At 43.5% G+C, this 23,492-nt stretch overlaps 2 protein-coding genes across 2 annotated transcripts in view; both read right to left on the bottom strand.

Moving 5' to 3' along the window:
- The window catches only part of LOC120056263 (unconventional myosin-VIIa-like), a 35,357-nt gene extending 32,534 nt beyond the window's left edge, over positions 1-2,823 (bottom strand). The window contains exon 1 of the mRNA XM_039004512.1: positions 2,788-2,823. Within this exon, the coding sequence (XP_038860440.1) occupies positions 2,788-2,823 (36 nt within the window). The remainder of the gene's footprint in view (positions 1-2,787) is intronic.
- dis3l2 (DIS3 like 3'-5' exoribonuclease 2) lies at positions 834-19,844 on the bottom strand. Its single transcript, XM_039003719.1, has 21 exons — positions 19,760-19,844; positions 16,614-17,419; positions 16,333-16,463; positions 16,055-16,108; positions 15,872-15,973; positions 14,660-14,834; positions 14,456-14,496; positions 13,975-14,204; positions 11,405-11,578; positions 11,090-11,169; positions 10,839-10,951; positions 10,582-10,689; positions 8,829-9,062; positions 8,460-8,539; positions 7,678-7,861; positions 7,322-7,408; positions 6,815-6,962; positions 6,321-6,451; positions 5,722-5,826; positions 4,861-4,965; positions 834-3,867 (listed from the first exon to the last, which is right to left on the bottom strand). Exons 2-21 carry the CDS (start codon positions 17,380-17,382, stop codon positions 3,769-3,771), a joined length of 3,150 nt encoding a protein of 1,049 aa, XP_038859647.1. The 5' UTR covers positions 17,383-17,419; positions 19,760-19,844; the 3' UTR covers positions 834-3,768.
- Positions 19,845-23,492: the final 3,648 nt, after the last annotated feature.

The raw sequence follows: 23,492 nt of genomic DNA, 5'->3' as shown, positions 1-23,492 counted from the left end.
TCTGCGACAAGGTTTGAATATTGCTGTCCATCAATGATCCCCAACCAAATTGACTGAGGTAGTGCAATTTCGACAAAGAACAATTTATATATGTTGCCCTAAGCGTTGTGTAAGGTTGGTACAATGTTATTCAAATGCTTCCCATAGTTGTGTCAAAATGGCTGGATGTCCTTTAGGTAGTGGACCATTCTTGATACACACAGGAAACTAGTGAGAGTGAAAAACCCAGCAGTGTCGCAGTTCTTGACACAAACCGGTGCGCCTGGCATCTACTACCATACCCAGTTCAAAGGCACTTCCATTTGTTGTCTTGCCCATTCACCCTCTGAATGGCACACATACACAATACATGTCTCAATTGTCTCAAGGCTTAAAAAATACAAATAACCGCATTTGTCTCCTCTTCATCTACTCCGATTGAAGTGGATTTAACAAGTGACATCAATAAGGGATCATAGCTTTCACCTGGATTTACCTGGTCAGTCCATGTCATGGAGAGCAGGTGTTCTTAATGTTTTGTATACATCTCCACACGGAGGTTGGAATAATACTGTGAAATTTAGTAAATTATGATAATGCCATTATAGTGTAAGAGGTGTTTGGTGGGCTGGAGTTTTGGACTGTCTGGTGACCAGGAGGTAAATTAGTTTATAGACCAATAAGAGCACCAAACCTTTCTGCCAATAAAAGCTAGTTTTCAGTTTTCCCCTCCCAACTCAGACCACTCCCAGACAGTCCTAGCTAAAGTATTGGTTGAGAAATTGCTCTTCGCTGAGAAGCTGTGTTTTTTGACCATTTTAATTGAAAACAATCACAGTAAGGTACTTAATTGTAACCCAGACATAATTTGACATTGAGATAAAAATGGCTGCACTGGACCTACGCAATAAACATTCTCATTTTGTATTTCTTAGTAATTTGGACAATAAAAAAAATGGATCACTTTGAAAACGTGGAGTAGGTTGTGTAGATCAATAAGAAAACATTTAGAATTTTAAGGCCGCAAAATGTGAAGACTGTGGAAAGAGTTAGACTCCCACTAGCGACTATGGCATGCCAGCATACCGCTAATCTCAAAACACAAATGAGCCAAATTTTTATGTCAGTTTTCTAAAATGACATTGTCATTCTGCAGATATTCTTACCCAAAGCGATTTAGTGCATTCAACTAAGGTAGCCTAGGTAAGACAACCATAATCAGTCATTGTTGCTTTTAACCTCAATAGTCACTACCCTTTGGGCACAGTCAGTCCTTTGTAGTAACTAATAACTTTCCTTCCTTGTCATGATGATTAGGAGGGTGTGGGGATTGCTGTGAAGTCGAATGACAAATACCAATGCTTTACCATTTCAACTTCGACACACTAATTTCTCCATCTTTATTGCACAAGAGCCCTCTAACTGATTTTGTAAAAATTCACATAGGTACACCCTTTATTAAATGTTGAATCATTTTTTAAATTCAGTACGGTACAAAATGGACAGTAATTTAGTGAAGCCGATGTTTATTTGGTTTACAGGGGCCAGCCACATCAAGTACACTTTTAAACTAATTCCTATGTGATCACTGCTAATACATTAATATTTTGTGTCCAGTTGGATAGTATAACATGTTAACACAGCACAGTTCTCCCACTCCCCAAGCCACAGGACAACACCTGGATCATGTTCAGTAGAGCACAATTAAGCTAAATGTTTTGCAAAGGTAAACAAAAATGTTCTTATTGGACAAGTTCTTGTGGTATATCCATGTTTCATTACATTCTCTTCCTATTGAATATAACCCTGTTATCGTGGACCCTGTAAATACAGGTTTGAGACATTGACAACCACTGCAGTCTATACATTGGCATCACCATGAGCAGGCAATGCAAGTACACCTTCATTACACAAATGGAACGGGGAGCGCAGTAAAAAAATAAAAATAATCTAATCAATGAAAAGATTCTTGAATCCTAAATCTTACATCTGAAAAAGAAAAGGCAGTACCCTTTTAAAGCTCAACTTATTTTCATGTAAGGCATAGATTACGTGGGCAAAATGAATGGAATATATTACGTAAAACAAGCGCAAAGGAAAGAAGGTATTGTGTGGACTGACCGCCTAGCTCTCCCTTTCCTGTTAAAGTCCCACTACTCAATTGCTCTCGGCGACCCGATTACAAAAGACAATCACAAGCTTTTAAAACGCACCAAAAAAAAACAGCCCCCTCTAAATAGAAAGCTCTGGAAATGGGTTGTTTTTGCTCATCTTTAAGCAAAAAAAAATCTTTACTTAGTAAAAAGGCTTATTAGTTATTGAAGAAAAAAACATTTGTTCTTTTTTAAACCCAGATTGTAATTCCTATCTGGTCACAAAGACAAAACAGAAATTTAGGAGTGAGTTACAGCTACTAGTTAGAAATATACTACTTTATCAACATCTGATTTGTGAGTTTGAACATGGTATCAAGAGTTTAAAGGAGTTACTTGCTACTGGCACCTTACAATTTGCAGAACATTTATGGTCTTAATACATATTTGCTTAACTGCATGTACAATGTAAACCAATACAGATTGCTTTTATTTCTAGAGTAAAACAATGTCACGGAAAAAGGCACACCTGCTTATGGAGCAAGACCACTAACATGGCTGTCCTCCAAAACAATAAAGGATTTATAAATCATTACTGTCATGTACAATACTGAGATCTTGAGATGAAAGACATCAAAGAAAAAGTGTCAGTATTTTTTTGGACATGCATGCCATTAGAAGGATTTTATGGGAGACAAAATGGTCAAGGCCTCACGTTCACACGGTAGTTCACAGCAGCATTGTACGCCATTATTTTAGAGTCACTGCCAAAACTGTCACGATAAAAGTCGAGTCACACGCTTGACAACTTTGAGATACAATGGATTAGCATGCGTAGAATCTGCACTGTAAACACCAGCATGCACTGACATAAAAATATAAACAGCGGTATATTAGTGGATGGGGTAGGTTCATCTTTTTACTCAGGAACAGTTCCGCCAACAAGGATTTCAGGTCTCACTTTAAACAACTACACAAGACACACAAAAATGTCTTGCTACATAAAAGGGTGGCAAAGCATTTGGCAAAAAGTCAGACGTTATTCATTGTGTGAATTCACTTTTAAAATAACTGCAGCCTCCACAAAGTTCTTCCGAAAACGGTTAACGAACGCTTCGTCGAGCCTTTAAAGTAGATTAATGTGGAGACGAGTGTCATACTATGAATTGAAGTGGAAAAGCATACAAGCTCTTGCTAGGTTACAGCTACAAATAAACAACGACAACTGCATTGCGACTGAAACAACCAGTTACAGTACACTTAACATTAATAGAACACAGCTTCAATAAAACTTATTTTAAACCAAAAATAGTTTAAGCCATCATCTTCACAGATTGACTGTGTATATAATTATAATATCTAAAAATGACCTCATAAAAAAGGTAAAAACTGCAAAATAAAAAGTTAATTTCACAGTCTTGGCGCTTTGACAGTTAAGCAGCCAGGCCCTACAACAATACCAGTGCTACGGTCCAGCCTCGGTGGTAACAATGGTAACTGAACTGTAAAGTTAAACGACGAAAAAGTTGCTTTTCTAATACATATTTTAAAAAAACATGCAAGAACCTGTGTGTTTGTGTAGTCAATGTCAAAATACTGGCAAAGCTTCTTCGGCAGTGCTGTGTGTGTTTGTCAGAGAATGTGTGATATGGTGTGTGTGTGTGTGTTAGTTATTCGGGGCACATGAGAGTATTCATCACGCCGTCTCATTAGGCCTCTTGATGACAGCGCTGTATTTCATAGGCGCTCCGTCTGCCCTCAGCTGCACGTCCACCAGACTAAAGATGGAGATCTCCTAGAAGGAGAGACCGGAACAGGACAACCCTCTGTTAGTGACAGAGGACACTCAAAATAATAACATTCTGTTGGCATTCAGCAGATAGTTTAATATGGGGTTGGGCTTCAATGCTCTACTGTTTAAGAGAATCTGCTTAAAAATGTCCTAGCGGTCTAGCGCCTTCAAAACAATCCAACCAAAACACACACCTGTATCTCATCTAGAGTTTTGCTTGTGTATCCCATATTTTTTCTAACCCCCCCCCTTTTTAAATTTTGTCTCATCGCTGTAACTCCCCAACGCGCTCGGGAGAGGTGGAGTCACTCGTCCTCTGAAACATGACCCGCCTAACCGCGCTCCTTAACACCTGCCAGCTTAACACGGCCCGCCAGAAGGAGCCAAGTCCCCCCCAGACAAACCCTCCCCTAACCCGGACCAAATTATGCACCGCCCTATGGGACTCCCGACCACAGCCGGTTGTGGCACAGCCCAGGAATGAACCCGGGCCTCTAGCAGTGCGATGCAGTCCCTTAAACCGTTGCGCCACTCGGGAGGCTACATCCCTTTCTGTAAGCAGTAATTTCCATAAGCCTAATGGGAGCTTGGGTGAGGCGATCTTGCGTTGAGGGAGCGGTCAGATAGAAATTTTGTGAGACGTACCAGAGGGAAAAGAGAATGCAGGGAGAAGACCTGTGATCACTTGGCTAGGTTTCTTTTTTGTGGTGAGTCACTAATGCACATAACAAATGGAAGGAACACTCAACGGTTGTCTTCGGGACAAGATGTCACCTGCCCGGTCGGGCAGCTACAAAGCAGATTGAAGATGCCTAAGACTACTGTACAACTGCGGTAGAACTTCATTGCCCCTTAGCAGACATACCACGCAATAGGATTTCACTTGGATTTTTATGAAATGTTCTAATCATTTTATAGGAAAACTATTAGATGGCGGTTATTATAATTTTTTTAAGCGAAAAAAAGAAGTCATTTGGCACGATCCCTAGGTCTTACCTGCCGTACGCTAGGCTTCCCGGGTTCCTCTGCAGCCCACACCAGAGTCAACTCCCCCTTTTTCCCCACCTTGTGGAAGTGGAACGTCTCCAGGCCATGTAGACCCTGAAGAACATGACAACACAACTTAACACATCAACTACACACCTCCGCATACATTCGGTTCATTCAAAACAGGAGAATAATTTACTCTATCATAGATCTGGGTTGTGTTCATTAGGGCACGTAACAAAAATTAAATTAAATGTTTTGCAACAGAAAACAGAAAATTAGTTCAGGTAGTCCCTCCCCGTTTCAGTCCATTTTCTACCGTTTGATGTCTATTGAATATGAACCCGATTCCATTCAACTTAGTATCCATAAATGTCATTCAAATTTGACTAAAGCTCCTTTTAAGTAGTTGTGTAGTGCAATAGTTGACAAATGGATGAGATCATGCTGTATGTGTCAGCCAAGGTCTTGGGGTGTAAAGTTATGAAATGACGACAAAACAATGTTTACCTAACAATTCTTCTCTCTCTAAACCATTGTTGGACCTTATGTATATCATAGTACACGATAATGACTATAGATAGGACCATAAAGCTTGATGTGGTATCTGATGGAAAGATTAGTCACTTATGAATGGTAACCTGGGTCGTGTTCACACGGCACAAAATTGAAGACAACTGTCAGAAATAAAAGGTTCTTTCTGAACTTGTCCAATAAAATAAAGAAACATTTGAAAAGTTGATACGGTGTGCCCCAAATCAGCATCCGTCGTGTTTGGCACTATACGGACCCAAGCAGTAGACAAATCTCAAAATCAAATCTGGTATCGTCACACAAAATGAATACGGCAATTGTTCGAGTGGCACTCACTTTGCAGTAGATGCGTTTCTGCACCCCGTAGCGCAGCACGAGGACGTCGAAGGCCTGGTCCAGAATTCCCATCACCATGGCCTCAGAGTCCAGAGGACCACTCTCCTGCAGGGGGAAGGGGGCAAATAACATTCTGCACAGTGCCACGCTGAATGCAACACCAGGGGCTAAATCCTAACTGGAGATATGAGTGTGTTACAGCTTTGGGTTCAAATAGCATTTGTTTTCTTTCAAATAGTTCAGATGCACTCGATTAACGTTGCCTGGTCTAATGGAACCAATAGACCAGCCCCAAAAGTACACCACCGATCTAAGACTAAGCAGGCTCAATTAAATGCTCATAGTATTTGAAATAAAACAAATAGTATTTCAAACCATATTTGGTATAGGGCCCTCAAATGCAACTCCGAACGTCAAAGCCGGTTCCACTGGATTTTCTCATTGTTCCTCTCTCATCAGGGACCGATTTAAACCTGGGACACCAGGTGGGTGCAATTAATGATCAGGTAGAAGAGAAAACCAGCAGGCTCCGGGCCTGATAAGGTGAGAGTTCAACACGCCTGCTCTAGTGGGAACATTATGCAGGGTCTTGGGTGTACCTTGACGAACACACTGAAGAACAGCTCTGAGCTGAGCTCTTGGACTCTCTTAGAGGCCGTCTTCTTGTCGTTGCAGTGGGACGACTGCTTCTGCACCTCCTCCCCTTTCAACTCTAGGTGAGGACCACAGCCTACACAAACCAGAAATAAGCAAAGAATTGTAAAGACAAGACAGGCAAAACGACACACACTGGAGTCAACTTGAACTACTTCTCTCTTACAGAGATGGCAGCACAACACCATCAAAAAGTAGTGAATCTCAGACAGACACCGGGACAAAGAAAAAACATCAGCTCAGATTCAGGGTGTTTTGGAATCTAAGGGACGCTTTTGTCTTTTACCACATTGCTATTCCACCACCAGAGCCACATTTTCTCTGGGTGCTACCACACAGCTGAGAGACCCGCTGTCCTCGGTCCACCCCTCTTAACACAACGAAGCCAGTGTCCTCTATGGGGTAAAACGCACACACAGCACAGTGTCTCGCCACCCACCCAGAGAGGCGGCCAGCAGCCTGTGGACTATGACGTCAGCGTAGCGCCGTATGGGCGAGGTGAAGTGGGTGTAGAAGGGTACGTTGAGGGCGTAGTGACGGAACAGGAGTTCCTCCTTCAACACCCCCGTACAGAAATACATCGCCATCTGGGGAGGGAAGCATTCACATATCATTGGTCACAGTGACATTTCTAAAGTTGGCTCAAAAGCAAAATAGGTTAGAGAGAGAGTAGAAGGTAGCCTACAACAAGACCCCATTGACATTAACCAGTATAACACAAATATATTTGCTAAATATTTTGGACATGTTTGGCTAGCTGGGGGCAGCCCAAGAGGAAAACACATGGGGACAATCCAGATATACATAGAGCTAGAGCCCCAGTAGACTAGCGGTGGACTGATACAACCGATACAGGAAGCCAATGGAGGGACACAAGAAAGAGATACCAGCGATAGGACTGCTAAGGCAGCAGTATAGAGAGACGACGGTAGTGGCACACACTAACCTGCATTGGTCTGGAGCACATGTGGGTCAGGACCTCTTTCCTGGCGCTGGTGTACTCGTCATCACCAAGGGTCTCATTCAAACTTTTCTATGGGGGGAGGGGGGGTAGAATGCATTCCGGCTGAATTTATGTGCGTCAGAGAATGAGTGTGTACATTGTGTATTAATATATGAGCAGCGATGTGGAGGAGATGGTAAGGACAAGGGACAAGTTAAAAAATAAACAAACCCACTTAAAACATACGTGAACATTTGTTTTAAAAAGTTGTATTCTGCATTTCTGTTATTTTTGAGAAAGCCTCCCATAGACAGACTTGTTGTGTTTTAGAGTGCATGCTGGGAGTTGGAGATACCCACATGGAGCGTCCCGGCCGTGGAGAAGTCGATGTTGAGGCCCATCTGGTCGCAGAACTCCTGCAGGTCGTCCACCATCTTGGTCTGGGGCGGGGGGTGGCGTCGCAGCAGGGCCTTGTTGGGGAAGGAGCGGTAGATCTGGTGGGCCGTGGCCATGTTGGCCAGCAACATGAACTCCTCTACCAACCTGGGAGAGAAGACAGCGAGAAAAGCATTCAAACAAAAAGTTGACAGGCAAGACATTCTGTAGAATCGGATTGGATCTCCATCAGAGCACCGTCGCCGTTAAGCTCACTTTAATTCCGTTAGCTTGCTTAGGGAGCCGACTCTTTGGGTATGTATGCACGTACACCGAGTGTACAAAACATTAGGAACACCTTCCTAATATTGAGTTGCACACCCTTTGGCCCTCAGAACAGCCTCAATTCGCTGGTCATGGACTCTACAAGGCGTTGAAAGCTTTCCACAGGGATGCTGGTCAATGTTGACTCCAATGCTTCCCACAGTTGTGTCAAGTTGGCTGGATGTCCTTTGCGTGGTGGACCATTCTTGATACACACTGTAAACTATTAATAGTGAAATACCCAGTAGCGCTGCAGTTCTTGACTCAAACTGGTGTACCGTCTCCTCCCCTTCATCTACTCTGACGTGGGTTTAACAAGTGACATCAATAAGGGATCACGGCTTTTACATGGATTCGCCTGGTCAGTCTACGTCATGGAAGGAGCAGGTGTTCCTAATGTTTCGTACACTCGGTGTGTGTGTATTGTGTGGGGTTGACTTACTTGTTGCTGTCCCTGTACTGGTAGACATAGCAGCCCTGGGGCATGCTTGTCTCTCTGTCTAGAGTGAAAGACAGCTTCAACTGCAAAAACAAAGGAGATTATAGTCATCATTCTGAGATCTCTCAGTCCTTTCACTACAATCCTCACTACTCATTCCACATGGTAAAAATAGACAAATGTTTTGTAAATCTTTAGATTCAAAAAGTGTCTCAGGGTAGCAGTGCAGATCTTGGATCAGGTCCCCTGTTCATTCATTGTGATCTACAAGTCTAAACTGATCCAATATCAGCACTCCTATTCCGAGACCTTCTGGCAACAGCACAAAAATGGCATGACACAGCTGTCCTATACTATGCAGCGCCCTCTGACCTGGTCAAGGCGGAGGGCGCCGCCCTGGAAGCGCTGGGCACGGAGCCTCTTTGCGATGGAGTGCAGGTTGAGCACGGCCTGGTGGATCTCATCCATGGGGTGCTCGGCGGCACAGGGGGGCAGCTCATCTGCCTGGAACAGCTTGTCAGGGGCCTCGATCATGCTCTGGGCGTGGTCATAGCTCAGCTTGATGCACGAGCGGATCACCGAGCGACCGAACCACTCACTCAGGATCTAGAGGGGTAGAGATGGAGTGTGGTGAATGTGCCACACATCTGCATACAGTGCATTTGGGAAGTATTCAGACCCATTGACTTTTTCCCCATTTTGTTATGTTACAGCCTTAATCAAAAACTGTATTAAATGGTTGTTTTTAAATCAAGCTACATCACAATACCCCATTATGACAAAACAAAATCAGGTTTCTAGAATTTTTTATAAATATGTAAATGTGATATTTCAGGTTATACAAGTATTCAGACCCTTTACTCAGTACTTTGTTGAAGCACCTTTTGGCAGTGATTACAGCTTAGAGTCTTTTTGGGTATGAAGCTACAAGTTTGGCACACCTGTATTTGGGGAGTTTCTCCCAATCTTCTCTGCAGATCCTCTCAAGCTCTGTCAAGTTGGATGGGGAGCGTTGCTACACAGCTATTTACAGGTCTCTCCAGAGATGTTCGATTGGGTTCAAGTCCGGGCCACCCAAGGACATTCAGAGACTTGTCCCGAAGCAACTCCTGCATTGTCTTGGCTGAGTGCTTAGGGTCGTTGTCCTGTTGGAAGGTGAACCTTCTCCCCAGTCGGAGGTCCTGAGTGCTCTGGAGCAGGTTTTCATCAAGGATCTCTCTGTACTTTGCTCTGTTCTTTCCTTCGACCCCGACTAGACTCCCAGTCCCTGCAGCTGAAAAATATCCCCACAGCATGCTGCTGCTGTCGCCACCATCATGCGTCACCGTAGGGATGGTGCCAGTTTTCCTCCAGAATGTTCTCCCATCTCCACAGCAGAAGCATAGGGTTCTTGGTCCCCTCCCTGACCAAGGCCCTTCTCCCCCGATTTATCAGTTGGGCCGGGCGGCCAGCTCTAGGAAGAATCTTGGTGGTTCCAAACTTCTTCCATTTAAGAATGATGGAGGCCACTGTGTTCTTGGGGACCTTCAATGCTGCAGACATTTTTTTGGTACCCTTCCCCTCCCCTGTGCCTCGACAGAATCCTGTCTCGCAGCTCTACGGACAATTTCTTCAACCTCATGGCTTGGTTTTTGCTCTGACATGCAGTGTCAACTGTGGGACCTTACTTATAAATACACACACGTCTTTCCAAATCATGTTCAATCAATTGAATGTACCACAGGTGAACTCCAATCAACTTGTAGAAACATTTCAAGGATGATCAATGGAAACAGGATTTACCCGAGCTCAATTGAGTCTCATAGCCAAGGGTCTGAATACTTAAGTAAATAAGGTGTTTTCTATTTTGTATAAATTAGCAAACTTCTGTTTTCACTTTGTCATTATGGGGTATTGTGTAGATTGAGGATTTTATTTATTTTTTAATCCATTTTAGAATAAGACTAACGTAACAAAATGTGCAAGACGGGAAAGGGTCTGAATACACTGTATAGTATAATATATATATATATTTTTTTTTTATTCCATGCAATACAATTACACAATGCATCCATCTGATAGAAACAGTGCCACGGCTTCCTGTTTCTATGGCCACACTAGCATACTTAGTATGAAGGTGTTGTACCTTGCCCTCAGGGGTGATCTTCCAAATGACTGAGAAGGTGAGTCTGTCAGTCAGGGGGTTTAGACTGCACAGCTCCTCACACAGCAGACGAGGCAACATGGGGATCACCTGGGAGTGGCACAGGCCAACGTCAACAGTTAACTTACAGTATGCCCAGCTGGTAATTATATAATAGTCAGAACTTACTTGCTCCAATAATACATTCATTCTTATCAAATGACTAATACATGAATAATTTAGTAATAACAAACGAAGACCTTTTGAACCATGTAGACACTGGTGGCTCGCCGACTGGCGATGAAGTCCAGCGCATTGCCTTCTTCCATGAAATAGCTCACGTCAGCAATGTGGACGCCCAGCTCAAAGTTGCCTAACAAAGAGAGAACATTGTCACTGATGATTTCCACAAGTCAATAAAAACATGAGTAAATTCAAAACACGGCTGCATTAATAAATAATCACAATTGCATTCCCAATGCTTTATTTCCAAAGGAACAAAATGGCTTACCATCGGGCAGTGGTTTGCAAGACAACGCATCATCCAGGTCTCTGGCGGTAGCTGGGTCAATTGTGAATATGCATTCTTTCCTGAATAGAAAACAATAACTCCGCATATGAGTGTTGTCTTCACCTCTTCAGTTGCGTCAAATTAGTACTTACAAAAAGGCAAGGACAATGGCGCAATACATATGTACATTGAGTGGCTCCATTGGAATTGGGCATGCGAGAGCCTTTGTGTACGGCGTCAATGACAACTGAGGGAGTTGTCAGAACTGACGACTTCCTGATATGGATGCCGTATTTGTGAGCGTCCTCTACTCACCTCAGGTCTCTCCTGTTGCCGAACTCCTCAGGGGGGATGGTCCAGGGCAGCTTCTGGGGCAGGCAGCCCAGCACCTCGACAGAGAACTCGGAGAAGTCCACATCGTACTCTATCAAGATGCCCTCGGTCTCCGGCTCAATCTCCCCGGCCTGGCCCAGAGTCTTAGCAAGTCGACTGAGGGGGGGAAGACATAAGGAGGACTGTCAGCATCCGATAGATATGGGCAAGATGTGTGCTTCGATGTAACTTTATATAAGTGTATTACATAGCTAATGAGTGTCATAGAGCTGATCCTCTAGAAGCACAAGTGCACCATCCCCTACTAGAATTCACAGACAAGCACTTACTCAGTGGGTAGGTATACCACCCCATTCACCAAAAAGGTTAGCTCCCACAGACAGTGAGTCATGTGGCGGTGGGTGCGATATAAAGCAGGCAGTCAGAGGCATTCAGTTACATTTCCATTGAAAGGTAGAATGGGCGAAACGAGTGACCTAAGAGATTTTGAGCGTGGTAGGATCGTCTGTGCCAGGTGCGCCGGTTCCGGTACCTCTAAAACGTCCGGCCTCATGGGATTTTCACTAGGGCTGTCCATGAGAAAATTAAAACCGTGGGTCGACAGCACGTCGTCTGTTCTTTTGACCAATCGATTGTATTTTTTTCAGCTTGTCGGATGCTTTAATCACACTGTTTGATTAAATAATTAGGACAGACAAATTACTTTAGAGGGAGTCCAACTGCAATTGACTTCATTGTGTCTGGCTCAGATTTGCTGCAGTGTTATATATAAAAATATATATTAAAAATCGCGCTGTCCGTGTTGCTGCAACATAAGCCAGACTGAAAAGTTATTTTACCGAAATCCTTCATTTAAGGAAAAACATTCCCCGTTCGCTCAACCCTTGCTCTCTTTACGTGACATGTACGCATCGTGACCACTGGTGCCTAACATATAGCCCATCAATAAATTGGTTATAAAACTCAAACACGCGACAGCAAAATGGTTGCTCAGGAGGGAAAGGGGAAGTCCGATGTGGGGAAGAAATTTGACTAGTTGTGGAAACTGAGGATCAAGAAAAATAAGTTAAGGAGCAAGCGCAGCATGCATATTGGCCAAACAGGTGGTGAGAAAAGTCATACCAAAGAGGTCGTTCCAACAACAAAAAAAGTGAAAAGCCTTTATTACAGTATGGCAAAGAATAAAAACAGAAAAATTGTGCAATTGCTTTATCAAACATGTGGTTGCGTGAGGCTTGGAGCTCACAGAATCAGTAGGCTATTAAACAAACATTCAAAACAAGCAACAGAAGCATGATCTGTCTTATTTCTGTAGCTATATATGAATGATTTATAAAGTCAGGCACATTTAACAGTTAGGCTATTGATTAGACCTAAGTAAGTTGGGGTATCCCCGCTCCTCACTTTTCTTAGAAAAATAAGGCAAGAGCTGTTTTCTCATCTCCTCATTCGGCTGCTGCTTCCGCCGCATTGTTCTCAACACCAATATGCAGGTTAACTTTGCTATTATGCACACAGCAACATGGTCTAGGAAAAGGCGCCAATTCAACAGCACACTGATGTTTCAGAACCGCGGACAGCGACCGCTATCCAACGTAGGATAAAGGCTATTTGTTATAAAATATAATTTTTAATTAGTGTGGCACCATCATCCTTACATAATCTATCCATATGCAATTTCAGTAGCACGTCTTAGAATGGACAGTGCCATCCCCAAGGCCTCCGCAAAGGATTAGTCCACTCACAGGCGTGAAGCAGACAGGCGTCTTGAGCAGCTATCGACCAGACAATCGATCAGTCGACTAAATGGAGTCAGCCCTACTTTTCCACGCACGACAGTGTCTAGGGTTCACCGCGAATGGTGCGGCAAACCCTCAAAAAAATCCAACCAGTGGCAGTCCTATGGGCGAAAACAGCATGATGAGAGGTCGAAGGAGACTGACAAATCGTGCAAGCTAACAGACGGGCCACAAACGGCGCAGTACAACAGTGGTGTGCAGAACCGCATCTTGGAACGCACAACTCGTCGGTCCTTGTTACGGATGGGCTATTGCAGCAGACGACCACACCGGGTTCCACTCCTATCAGCTAAAAACAAGAAGCGGCTCCAGGAGGCACGCGATCACCAACACTTTACAATTGAGGAGTGGAAAAACATTACTTGGTCCAACGAATCCCCGTTCCCCGTTGCGTCATGCTGCTGGCAGAACCAGGATTTGCCCTAAGCAGCATGAGCCCATGGCTCCATCCTGCCTGGTGTCAACAGTACAGGCTGGTGGCGGTGGTGTAATGGCGTGGGGAATGTTTTCCCTGGTACTTCTTTGGCCCCTTGATACCAACATTTCCATGCCCTGAAGAATTCAGGCTGGTTTAGAGGCAAGGGGGGGGGTCCGACCCTGTAATAGATGGGTGTACCTAATAAACTCTAGAATTATTTTACGAGCCATAAAGTCAAACACTTATGCGTGAGGGGAAGTATAAACGAACGAGACAATGTTACGGGGTAGGGATACAGACAATTCCCTACAGTGAGGCAGTGACTCATTACATACCCCTCGGCAAAGTTGCTGTCGTCTGGCCAGCTGGTGATGCGGACGATGAACAGGATGTTGGCGTAGTCTCCCGGGCGGGAGCAAAAGTCATGGGGGCAATCTGGCAGGGGAACATTTACCCGTGGAACGCGGTGGTCAACAGGAGAGAACATGGCAAAGGGCTTGTCCGGGAGGAACTTGAGGAAGCCTGTGGCGGCCCGCGAGTGCTTCTGCTCCACTATGTACACCACCTAGGAGAGAGAAGGTGCAGATGGAGGACACAAGAACATCGATTTTGACTAATGGAAGAAAAACAACTAAAACAAAGAGAAGCGAACCCTTTGACAGAAGGATAGGTCTCAATGCAATTGTTTCTATTGAGCGAGATGTTTGTTGGAAATCAGTACGTTTTCTTTTAAAATGTTTGTGACTAGGAGTAGGTCTTTCTTCATGCAATAGCACAGCAGCCATAAGGATCCATTTTCAAAATAAAACTGCTTACCTTAGCAGTCCTTTGGAGTATCTCTTTTTTAATTCCATCTTCTGCAGAGGCAGAACAGCAAAATTAATTGGGGAAAGTGCTGGAAGTTATTAATCGGTGTCGATTTCCTATTTTTGTCAAATGGATTTGCTCTACACAGTTTTGAGAACTCTTGCCATAAAAGTGTGTGGTTTCATTAAACCTGCTGAGGGGAAAAGCCTGTACCTGTGACGTTGAGGCTGATGTTCTCCACCCTCTTGGCCAGTTGTTCCTCAGCTTCAGTCTCGGCTTCCACAATGACATCAGGACTGGGGGGGCGTTTGGTCTTCTTTCCTGGTGTCTGGCTCCTCCCAGACTGGGTCTCTGGTTCGCTCACGCCTTCGCTGTCTGACTTCACAACCTGTACACGCACAACCACTTAGTTCTGTTTTTAGGATAGCCACTGTGCATCAGCAGTGTTGGAGACGATCTGACTTGAGCCAGTGTTGGTCTGTTTGTAACAGTGTAATTAACCTGGCAGTAGTGATCGTCGGGTTAGATGGAATGATCTATGTGCATTGTATTTGAGCAGAAGGAGTACAAAGGGGGCCTGGAAGGGGGGGCTTAGTCAGAAAATATAAATATATGTGCTTGTGTGACGTGTAGGGGTCTTTTGCCGGTGCAACATCCAGTGAGGTGAATAAATCTAGATTGAACCTAACAGCGGGTAAATGGTATATTATGAAGAGCATGACAAGTTATTGCTTTAGTGGATATAAATGAGTGGTTCACAAACTTAAGTGCCATAACCATAGACATCGTTGGTCATAACCACTGACAGTTGGTCGTAACCCATCTAAACCTACTTGAATATTCTTGAATGTAGGGGAAACACTGATACTCCTTTACATAGCAGTGCATATGATATAGCTGCTCTACACCAAGTGTACAAAACACCTGCTCTTTCCATGACATAGATGGACCAGGTGAAAGCTATGATCGCTTATTGATGGGACTTGCTAAATCCGCTTCAACCAACGTAGATGAAGGAGAGGAGACACACTAAAGGACTTTTATGCTTTGAGACAATTGAGACATGGATTGTGTGTCTGCCATTAAGTGCCGTTGAACGGGGTATGGTAGTAGGTGCACCAGTGTATGTCAAGAACTGCAACGCTGCTGGGTTTTTCATGCTCAACAGTTTCCCGTGTGTATCAAGAATGGTCCACCACCCAAAGGACATCCAGTCAAATTTACAAAACTGTGGGAATTACTGGAGTCGACACGGGCCAGCATCCCTGTGGAACGCTTTAGACACCTTGTAGAGTCCATGCCCCAACGAATTGAGGCTGTTCTGAGGGCAAGAGGGGGGATGCGACTCAGTATTAGGAAGGTGTTCTTAACGTTGTGTACACAGTGTATTTATGCTGAGGCGGAATCTTCCTCCATGGAGCTCACCTTCCACTGCTCCTGAGGGAAAACTTGCACCACTACCACATCCCCGTTCAGGGCCCTGTTGCGGGCTGCGGTTCCATCCAGGAAGATATCCCGCTTGCCATCCTGCAGAGATGCACAGTCCCATTAGACAAATATTACTGCCAACACCTATAAACTAGTGTATATTTCTATTGACACACTCACCGGTGCTGCAATGAAAGCCTCGTGGTACTTTTTGGGGTTGATTCTTATGGATCCCTGAAAAGAGTACGGAAATGTTTCCATTAGTAGGCTTAACTTGTCACGCCATCGTGTTACATAATCTTTGACCGATAAAGCCTTAGGTCAGAATTTCCTGATCTTTGGTAAACAAGTAACCGGTTAAATTAGTGTGGTTACTTGGTTTGATACAATAATTCACACTAATCATATATCTATATATGTTTTTAATGAAGGTCTAGTCTTAGAACGTCTAGTTTCACCTGAATGAGCTCTCCTCTCTTCAGGCCGTGGGAAACGTCCTCTGTGGTCATGTACGCTTCAAACACTTGCTTCTTTGATCCTCCTTGGCTTCCTCTAGTCTTCTTACCCTTGTCAGAAGGCGTAGTGGCACCTGAGGATGAAAATACAAGTCCGATTACAATCCAACACCTACATCTTCAACAAGCAAATGCAACTGTTCGCAAAAGCTTGATCACATACGACAACTTTGAGGTCAAGGTAATTCAAAAAGTATATTCACTTAGTCAAGAGCATTTTTTACCTTGTGGTTGCATGTTTTTGGATTTGTTAAGGGGGGATGTTGACATGTCTGCATTGAAGTCAGGATACATGGGCCCACCGCTCTTGTTATCTGCGTTGGTCTTTGGCACATTCTTCTTCTTGGACTTCTTCTTCTCTTGCGCCTGAGCTGGGAAAGATGAGAAGGCTTTCGGGGGGGATGCCCCATAACTCATGTCCTTGTTCCCTTGGTTACTTGTGGGCACTTTGTAAGCATGGTCTTTGTAGTCTTTGTTTCTTATCTGTTGTTGGTGCTGGGAGTCCCTCTGTTTGAGGGAGGCAAACTCCTCTCCGGACTCCACATCTCCATCCTGACTGGTGTTGGTGTCCCTCCTCTCCCCGCGTCGCTGCTTGTCGGAAACCCCCTGCCTCCTCTCCGGCTCCTGCAGGGCTCCCCGACTATTCAGCTTGTCCATGTACAAGGACAGAGAGCTCTCTTCGCCTCCCTTACCTTTCATAGGCGAAGGAGAGAAGTCACTCGAGTCAGAGCACTCGATAAACGCCTGGTCCCTTTTTCTCTGCGGTATGTCTTGTTTTTCGCTGTATGCTAATCCCTGCCTCTGTTCGCTCGGCCCCCTCTCTTCCCCCTGTTGTTGGACATACTGGTCCAGGTAGGATCTGAACTTGCTGCTGTGATGCTGGCTGAGGAGTCTGGCATAGGCATCTTTCTGATGAGGGACAGTGGACTGGCTTGGTCCACGTTTGCCATCCCGAGGCCTGTTGCCTCCCTTGGATTGATGAGGAGGATCCATTTGCCTAAGATACGTCCTTGTTCTGTGAGAGTACTACCTAGAAGAAGTAAAAACAGACAACTTTACCGGTGTTAACTAGATTGCTAATGCATTCATTCTATCAATGTAATACATTATTCTGGTGAGCACTGCTTTATTAGTCTTCCAGGGCAACAAGTTAGGACAGGCCTAGACGCAGCTTCTCTTCTAATTATAGTTAAACAAATGGCCTACCGAATGAAATAAATAAGCAAAAACAAATTAAATTTGGGGTGAAAGTAGCCTAAGCCAGTAGACTACATGGTCCAGTAGGGAGTATCAGCTAAATGAATATTTATGGTGGATCAAACTGAGCAGGTAGCCTACTTTTTGAAGTGACTTGTTTGACAAACATCACATGATAGGGGAACCTGAGCAGACCACGAAAAACAAGACGTTTACATGCCATAGTATACCTAATATCAAAGAGCAACATATCCCAGGCATCTTCTCTGAGTTTCTCATAACCGGGATGCAAGCTTTTTCGGGATATTGTAAACGGGATATGATGTTCATTAAATGCGTCAAATCAAACACAAGAATACTTGAGTATCTCGAATAAAAACTGGATATTTGTATGTAAACGTGGTCATTTAGTAGATGATCTTATCAAGAGCCACTTTGATCTTAAGATAGCGGAGACAACCACATATCATTGTCAAATACAGAATACGAACATTCCATCCCACCTAAACAAGTGACAACGTTTCGCAAAAAAAAATAAATTAATACACATCTAAAATCTACGAATTAAAAATGTGAAAACATTAATTTTACAGACATGTAGGTACCCATAAGCAAACATTTCAGTGGAAAAAGAACAATGTGAAAATAACAGCGTTTCCAGAAATAAACTATTCATGTATACAATTATATCAGCAAAAACATACAGATACGTAGATTGACTAGTTAGTTGCCACTTTGACCAATCTGTTCAACTGAAAGGCTGCTTTGTCTAGCTCAGGGGTGGGCAAACTTTTTGACTCGCGGGCCACAATGGGTTCTAAAATTTGACAGAGGGGCCGGGCCAGGAGCATTTGGAGGGAGTGTTTGGGCCGGATATACTAAAGCATTAAATGTAGTGTGTGCAAACCTCATAGCACAGTAAGAACACTACAACCCAATTTATTAACTGTCTTTCAAATGTGAAAAATAGCCCTTATCAGTTAATAAATTTGTCTCAAGGAATATGCAAGATATGGCATTTACATACTATTTCGCCGCCCGTTCTTGTGTTGACTGCTTGCTAGCATAGTTTGCATGCTTCGTGGCAAAGTGACGGCTGATATTGTACTCTTTGAAAACCGCAACAGCTTCTTGGCATATCAGACATACAGCCGTTGATCGGACTTCAGTGAAGAAGTATTTTGTTGTCCACTCCTTATTAAACACTCGGCATTCGCTGTCCACTTTCCTTCTCTTTGGTCCGCTCATTTTCACAGAAGGGCTTAATGGTGACGTGAAACGAAGTGAAAATTAAAGTGAAATAAAGAGAAATACGCGCCACTCCAACAACGGTCAATGTGTTTTGAGTGCGCCATCTATTGGGGAAACGTGGGCATTGCAGGGAAAGGGGAAAAAAAGGAGGTTTTTACTATAATTTGGACAAGTTCGGCGGGCCGGATTAAAAAGCCTAACGGGCCGTATGTGGCCCGCGGGCCGTAGTTTGCCCATGTCTGGTCTAGCTAGTTCACGTTACCTCCAAGGTTATTTGGCTCCATCCCTCTATCCACACTGATGCAAGGCTCTCCAACCCTGTTCCTGGAGAGCTACCGTATGTTCTCGCGTCAATCCTAATCTAGCGCACCTGATTCTAATAATTAGCTGGTTGATAAACTGAATCAGGTTAGTTAAAACGAGAGTTGGATTGAACATCTACAGGAGGTTAACGTTAGCTCTCCAGGAACATGGTTGAGAGCCCTGCACTGACTGACGTGTGGTCAGAGATTGTGGCCAAGTTGACACAGCTGCAAACACTAATTTGATTTAGCCATGCATGACATCAAGTTATTTGCTAACTAACTAAGACAATGTAATTTAACTAGTTAGATAACTATACTCGCTACCTAACGTTAGTTATACTAGAAACACAAGCAACCTCATACACCTCAGTTTTTATTTTCACTCACCAATTATAGGTGTCGATTATCAATTTTCCTGAGTCATGACATGTCATGAGGCTAAACTAAATATCCAGTTAGCAATTGTAGTAGCTATTATAACTCGCCAATGTTGCTTCTGTTCAGCGCTAGCTAGTAAGTTAGTCGATATAACCAAACTTGAACTTTGTATAACAAGTCAGCTGTAAATGATAGTTGGTCCTACGAAAAGTAGCTAGCTATAAACAAGACGACATTACCTGAATGCTGTTGTTCGCTTCGTGAAATCGATTAGGTAGCTTTTGCTAGCTAGTTAAATTACTAGCAAACATTCAACTATTTCCGGGGGTTGGGTCAAAGTGCATGCTGGGAAAGAAAGTTTACAACGCCGTTCGCGAAATGGTCCGTGCTATTCGGGATCCTTGGGGCGACCCTACCGCATTGAAGTTGACATGTACAATGGTTAAGTATTGTGATCTATTGGATGACTTCCGTGTTATCTTATTTTTGGATATTCAGAAAGCATTTGATACCGTTAGTCACAGTTTTATCTTTGATTGTCTTAAGCATTGGAAGTTTGGCAGTTGTTGTTGTGGATGCTATTAGAACGCTGCATAATGGTGCCAATAGCTGTATCAAACTCTGTCATGGAACATCCTCAAGGTTTAACATTTACAAAGGAATACGACAAAGTTGTCCAATCTCACTTTTATTTTTATTTTTTTAGTATCTCAAACCTTATGCTCATTAGTTTATCACAGTCAATCTGAAGGCATTACATTCCAGGCCAGAGCGCTCAAGATATTCCAACTGACAGATGACACATCACTTTTTTAGAAAAATGTGTCACAGGCTAGATTGGCATTGGATATTGTTAAGCAGTTCTCCAAAATCTCAGGTTTTGTATTAAATCTTTCCAAATGTGAGATGTTGGTTCTTAAAGGAGCTGTCAATCCAGAAGGTTGTAAACATCTCAGAAAATTATTTTTTAAATGTAACCTTTATTCAAGTCAGTTAATTAAGAAGAAATTCTTATTTACAATAACAGCCTACACCAGCCAAACCTGGATGAAGCTGGGCGCCGCCCTATGGGACTCCCAATCACGGCCGGTTGTTGTACAGCCTGGATTCGAACCAGGCTGGATTCAAACCATCTGTCTGTAGTGACACCTCAAGCACTGATGCAGTGCCTTAGACCGCTGCGCCACTCAGGAGCTAGATACTGTAACCTACAGTGCCTTCGGAAAGTATTCAGACCCCTTGACTTTTTCCACATTTTGTTAGGTTACAGTCTGTGAGAGAATAATCACTATTTACCTGATTTGTTTAATATTAATACTTAACAATTGAATATGCTTAACAAATAGTAAAGACATTTATTCCGTGTCAATGCTGTGCTTCTGAGAAAGGATGGTTCCTCTCTTCCACGTTCACTCCCCGCAGCTGGTTTGGGCGTGTAGTCAAGGACATGAGATAGAGATAAGCTCGAGGAACAGGTAGACCTGTATTGTTTCAATGTCTCTTTGCTTCTGAGTAACCTGGTCACACGGCATAAGACATAGAGCCTCTGAGAAGAGACCACAGTTCTTCAGCCCGTCCTGTTCTTTTACTGTCTTCCAAGGGCACAGCTGTGGGGAGATAGAAGAGAACGGAGGCTATCTTGGTGGAGAAGGGAGTAAATGGAACTGCCATCATCACTTGTTTGTCTGCTCTGACCCGATACACCTGGCCACAAGAAGAAAGCAAGGAAGCTTAGGATGCCTTGATCTGCTGGGAGGGGTGGAACCAATCATGACTAAGCAGTTCCTGGGTTTCTATATAAACACCTTGCGTCTCTGTATTATTCGAGCACTCAATCGATTCACCTTGTATGTGTGTGTTGTATTGACCTGCTCCGTTATTAATAAGTGAGTGAAGATTTAGTTTAAGTATAACTCTGACTTGTGTGATAAGTTTGTCTCTCCTCATTTGATAATACAGAAATAACCACTACAAGCCTTATTATAAAATGTATGAAATTGTTTTTTTCCCCTCAATCTTCACACAATACCCCATAATGACAAAGCAAAAATAGGTTTTAAGAAATGTTTGCTCATTTATTTAAAAAAAAAAAAAAAAAAAAAAGAAATATTCAATTTACATAAGTATTCAGACCCTTTACTCAATACTTTGTTGAAGCACTTTGGCAGCGATTACAGCCTCGATCCTTCTTGGGTGTGACACTACAAGTGTATTTGGGGAGTTTCTCCCATTCTTCTCTGCAGATCTTCTCAAGCTCTGTCAGGTTGGATGGGGACCGTTGCTGCACAGCTATTTTCAGATCTCTCCAGAGATGTTTGATCGGGTTCAAGTCCGTGCTCTGGCTGGGCCACTCATGGACATTCAGAGACTTGCCCCGAAGCCATTCCTGCATTGTCTTGACTGTGTGCTTAGGGTCGTTGTCCTGTTGGAAGGTGAACCTTCTCCCCAGTCTGAGGTCCTGAGCGCTCTGGAGCAGGTTTTCATCAAGGATCTCTCTGTACTTTTCTCCGTTCATCTTTGCCTCGATCCTGACTAGTCTCCCAGTCCCTGCAGCTGAAAAACATCCCCAAAGCATGATGCTGCCACCACCATGCTTCACCATAGAGATGGTGCCAGGTTTCCTCCTGACGTCACGCTTGGCATTCAGGCCAAAGAGTTCAATCTTGGTTTCATCAGACCAGAGAATCTTGTTTCTCATGATCTGAGAGTCTTTAGGTGCCTTTTGGAAAACTCCAAGCGGGCTGTCATGTGCCTTTTACTGAGGAGTGGCTTCCATCTGGCCACTCTTCCATAAAGGCCTGATTGGTGGAGTGCTGCAGAGATGGTTGTCCTTCTGGAAGATTCTCCCATCTCCACAGAGAGTAACATAACAATGTAACATATCAAAATGTGGAAAAAGTCAAGGGGTCTGAATACATTCCGAAGGCACTGTACCTCAATGTAGATATCACCAAAAACCTTAAGGCTGTGAATGATCTTAATCCTGTAACTGAATCTATCAAAAATGTATTAACCTCATGGTTAGGGAGGGATTTAAGTCTTCAAGGGAGGGTTCTTTTATCCAAAGCTGAGGGGCAATCTCGTACATCCTATCTTTTTTCATCTATTAACATTTCCAAATCCACTTGCTGTTTCTTCGATAGGTTATTTATCAAGAGGTGAGTGTAGCTGGTGCTTCGAAGTCAGGCGCAGGAGAGCAGAGATGAGTGAACAAAGCACTTTACTAAGGCAATCATTTGCACAGAACGCAACTGCGTCACAAAAACAAATGCCCAACGAACCAGTGAGGCAGCACAAAGTACAAAACCACAAGTACAAAGTACAGGCTGCCACAAAGCACGGGTAATAAAATAAACCCGGCGCAAACCAGCCGGAAGCGTGCCAACCTCAACAATAAACAATCTCACACACAGACATGGGGGGAACAGAGGGTTAAAAACGACAAGTAATGAGGGAAATGAAAACCAGGTGTGTGGGAAAACAAGACAAAACAAATGGAAAATGAAAAGTGGATCGGGGATGCCTAGAAGACCGGAGATGCCGAACGCCGCCCGAACAAGGAGAGGAGCCGACTTCTGCGGAAGTCGTGACACTATTGAACAACTTCATTTTGGAATATTGTACCTCATTTTGTTTTTCTGAAGCTCGGAGGGCTTACTTTTTACAACAATGTCCATTATATTGTGGGTAAACTTCCCGTGAAATTGGTGGCTTTTCACAAGCAGGCTTTAATGTGCTGGGCTTTGCTGTATAAACACAACTTTTTACCTCATGAATGTTTTATTTGGACTAATGGGTTGATATTACATGGAAACAATATGTTATTTTACTGTAATTGGTTCTCGAAAAACATTATCCTTGTCAGCCAATTAGGTAGTATTAGTGGGAATCTATTTATGCGGAGATAATTTATGGAAAGATACATCTTTGAGGTTTCAAGCAAGGAATATGACACTGTTATAAAAGTTATAC

The sequence above is a fragment of the Salvelinus namaycush genome, chromosome 11 (genome assembly GCF_016432855.1).
Source record: "Salvelinus namaycush isolate Seneca chromosome 11, SaNama_1.0, whole genome shotgun sequence".
Lineage (NCBI taxonomy): Eukaryota > Metazoa > Chordata > Actinopteri > Salmoniformes > Salmonidae > Salvelinus > Salvelinus namaycush.
This window is presented reverse-complemented; position numbering and strand designations above follow the sequence as displayed.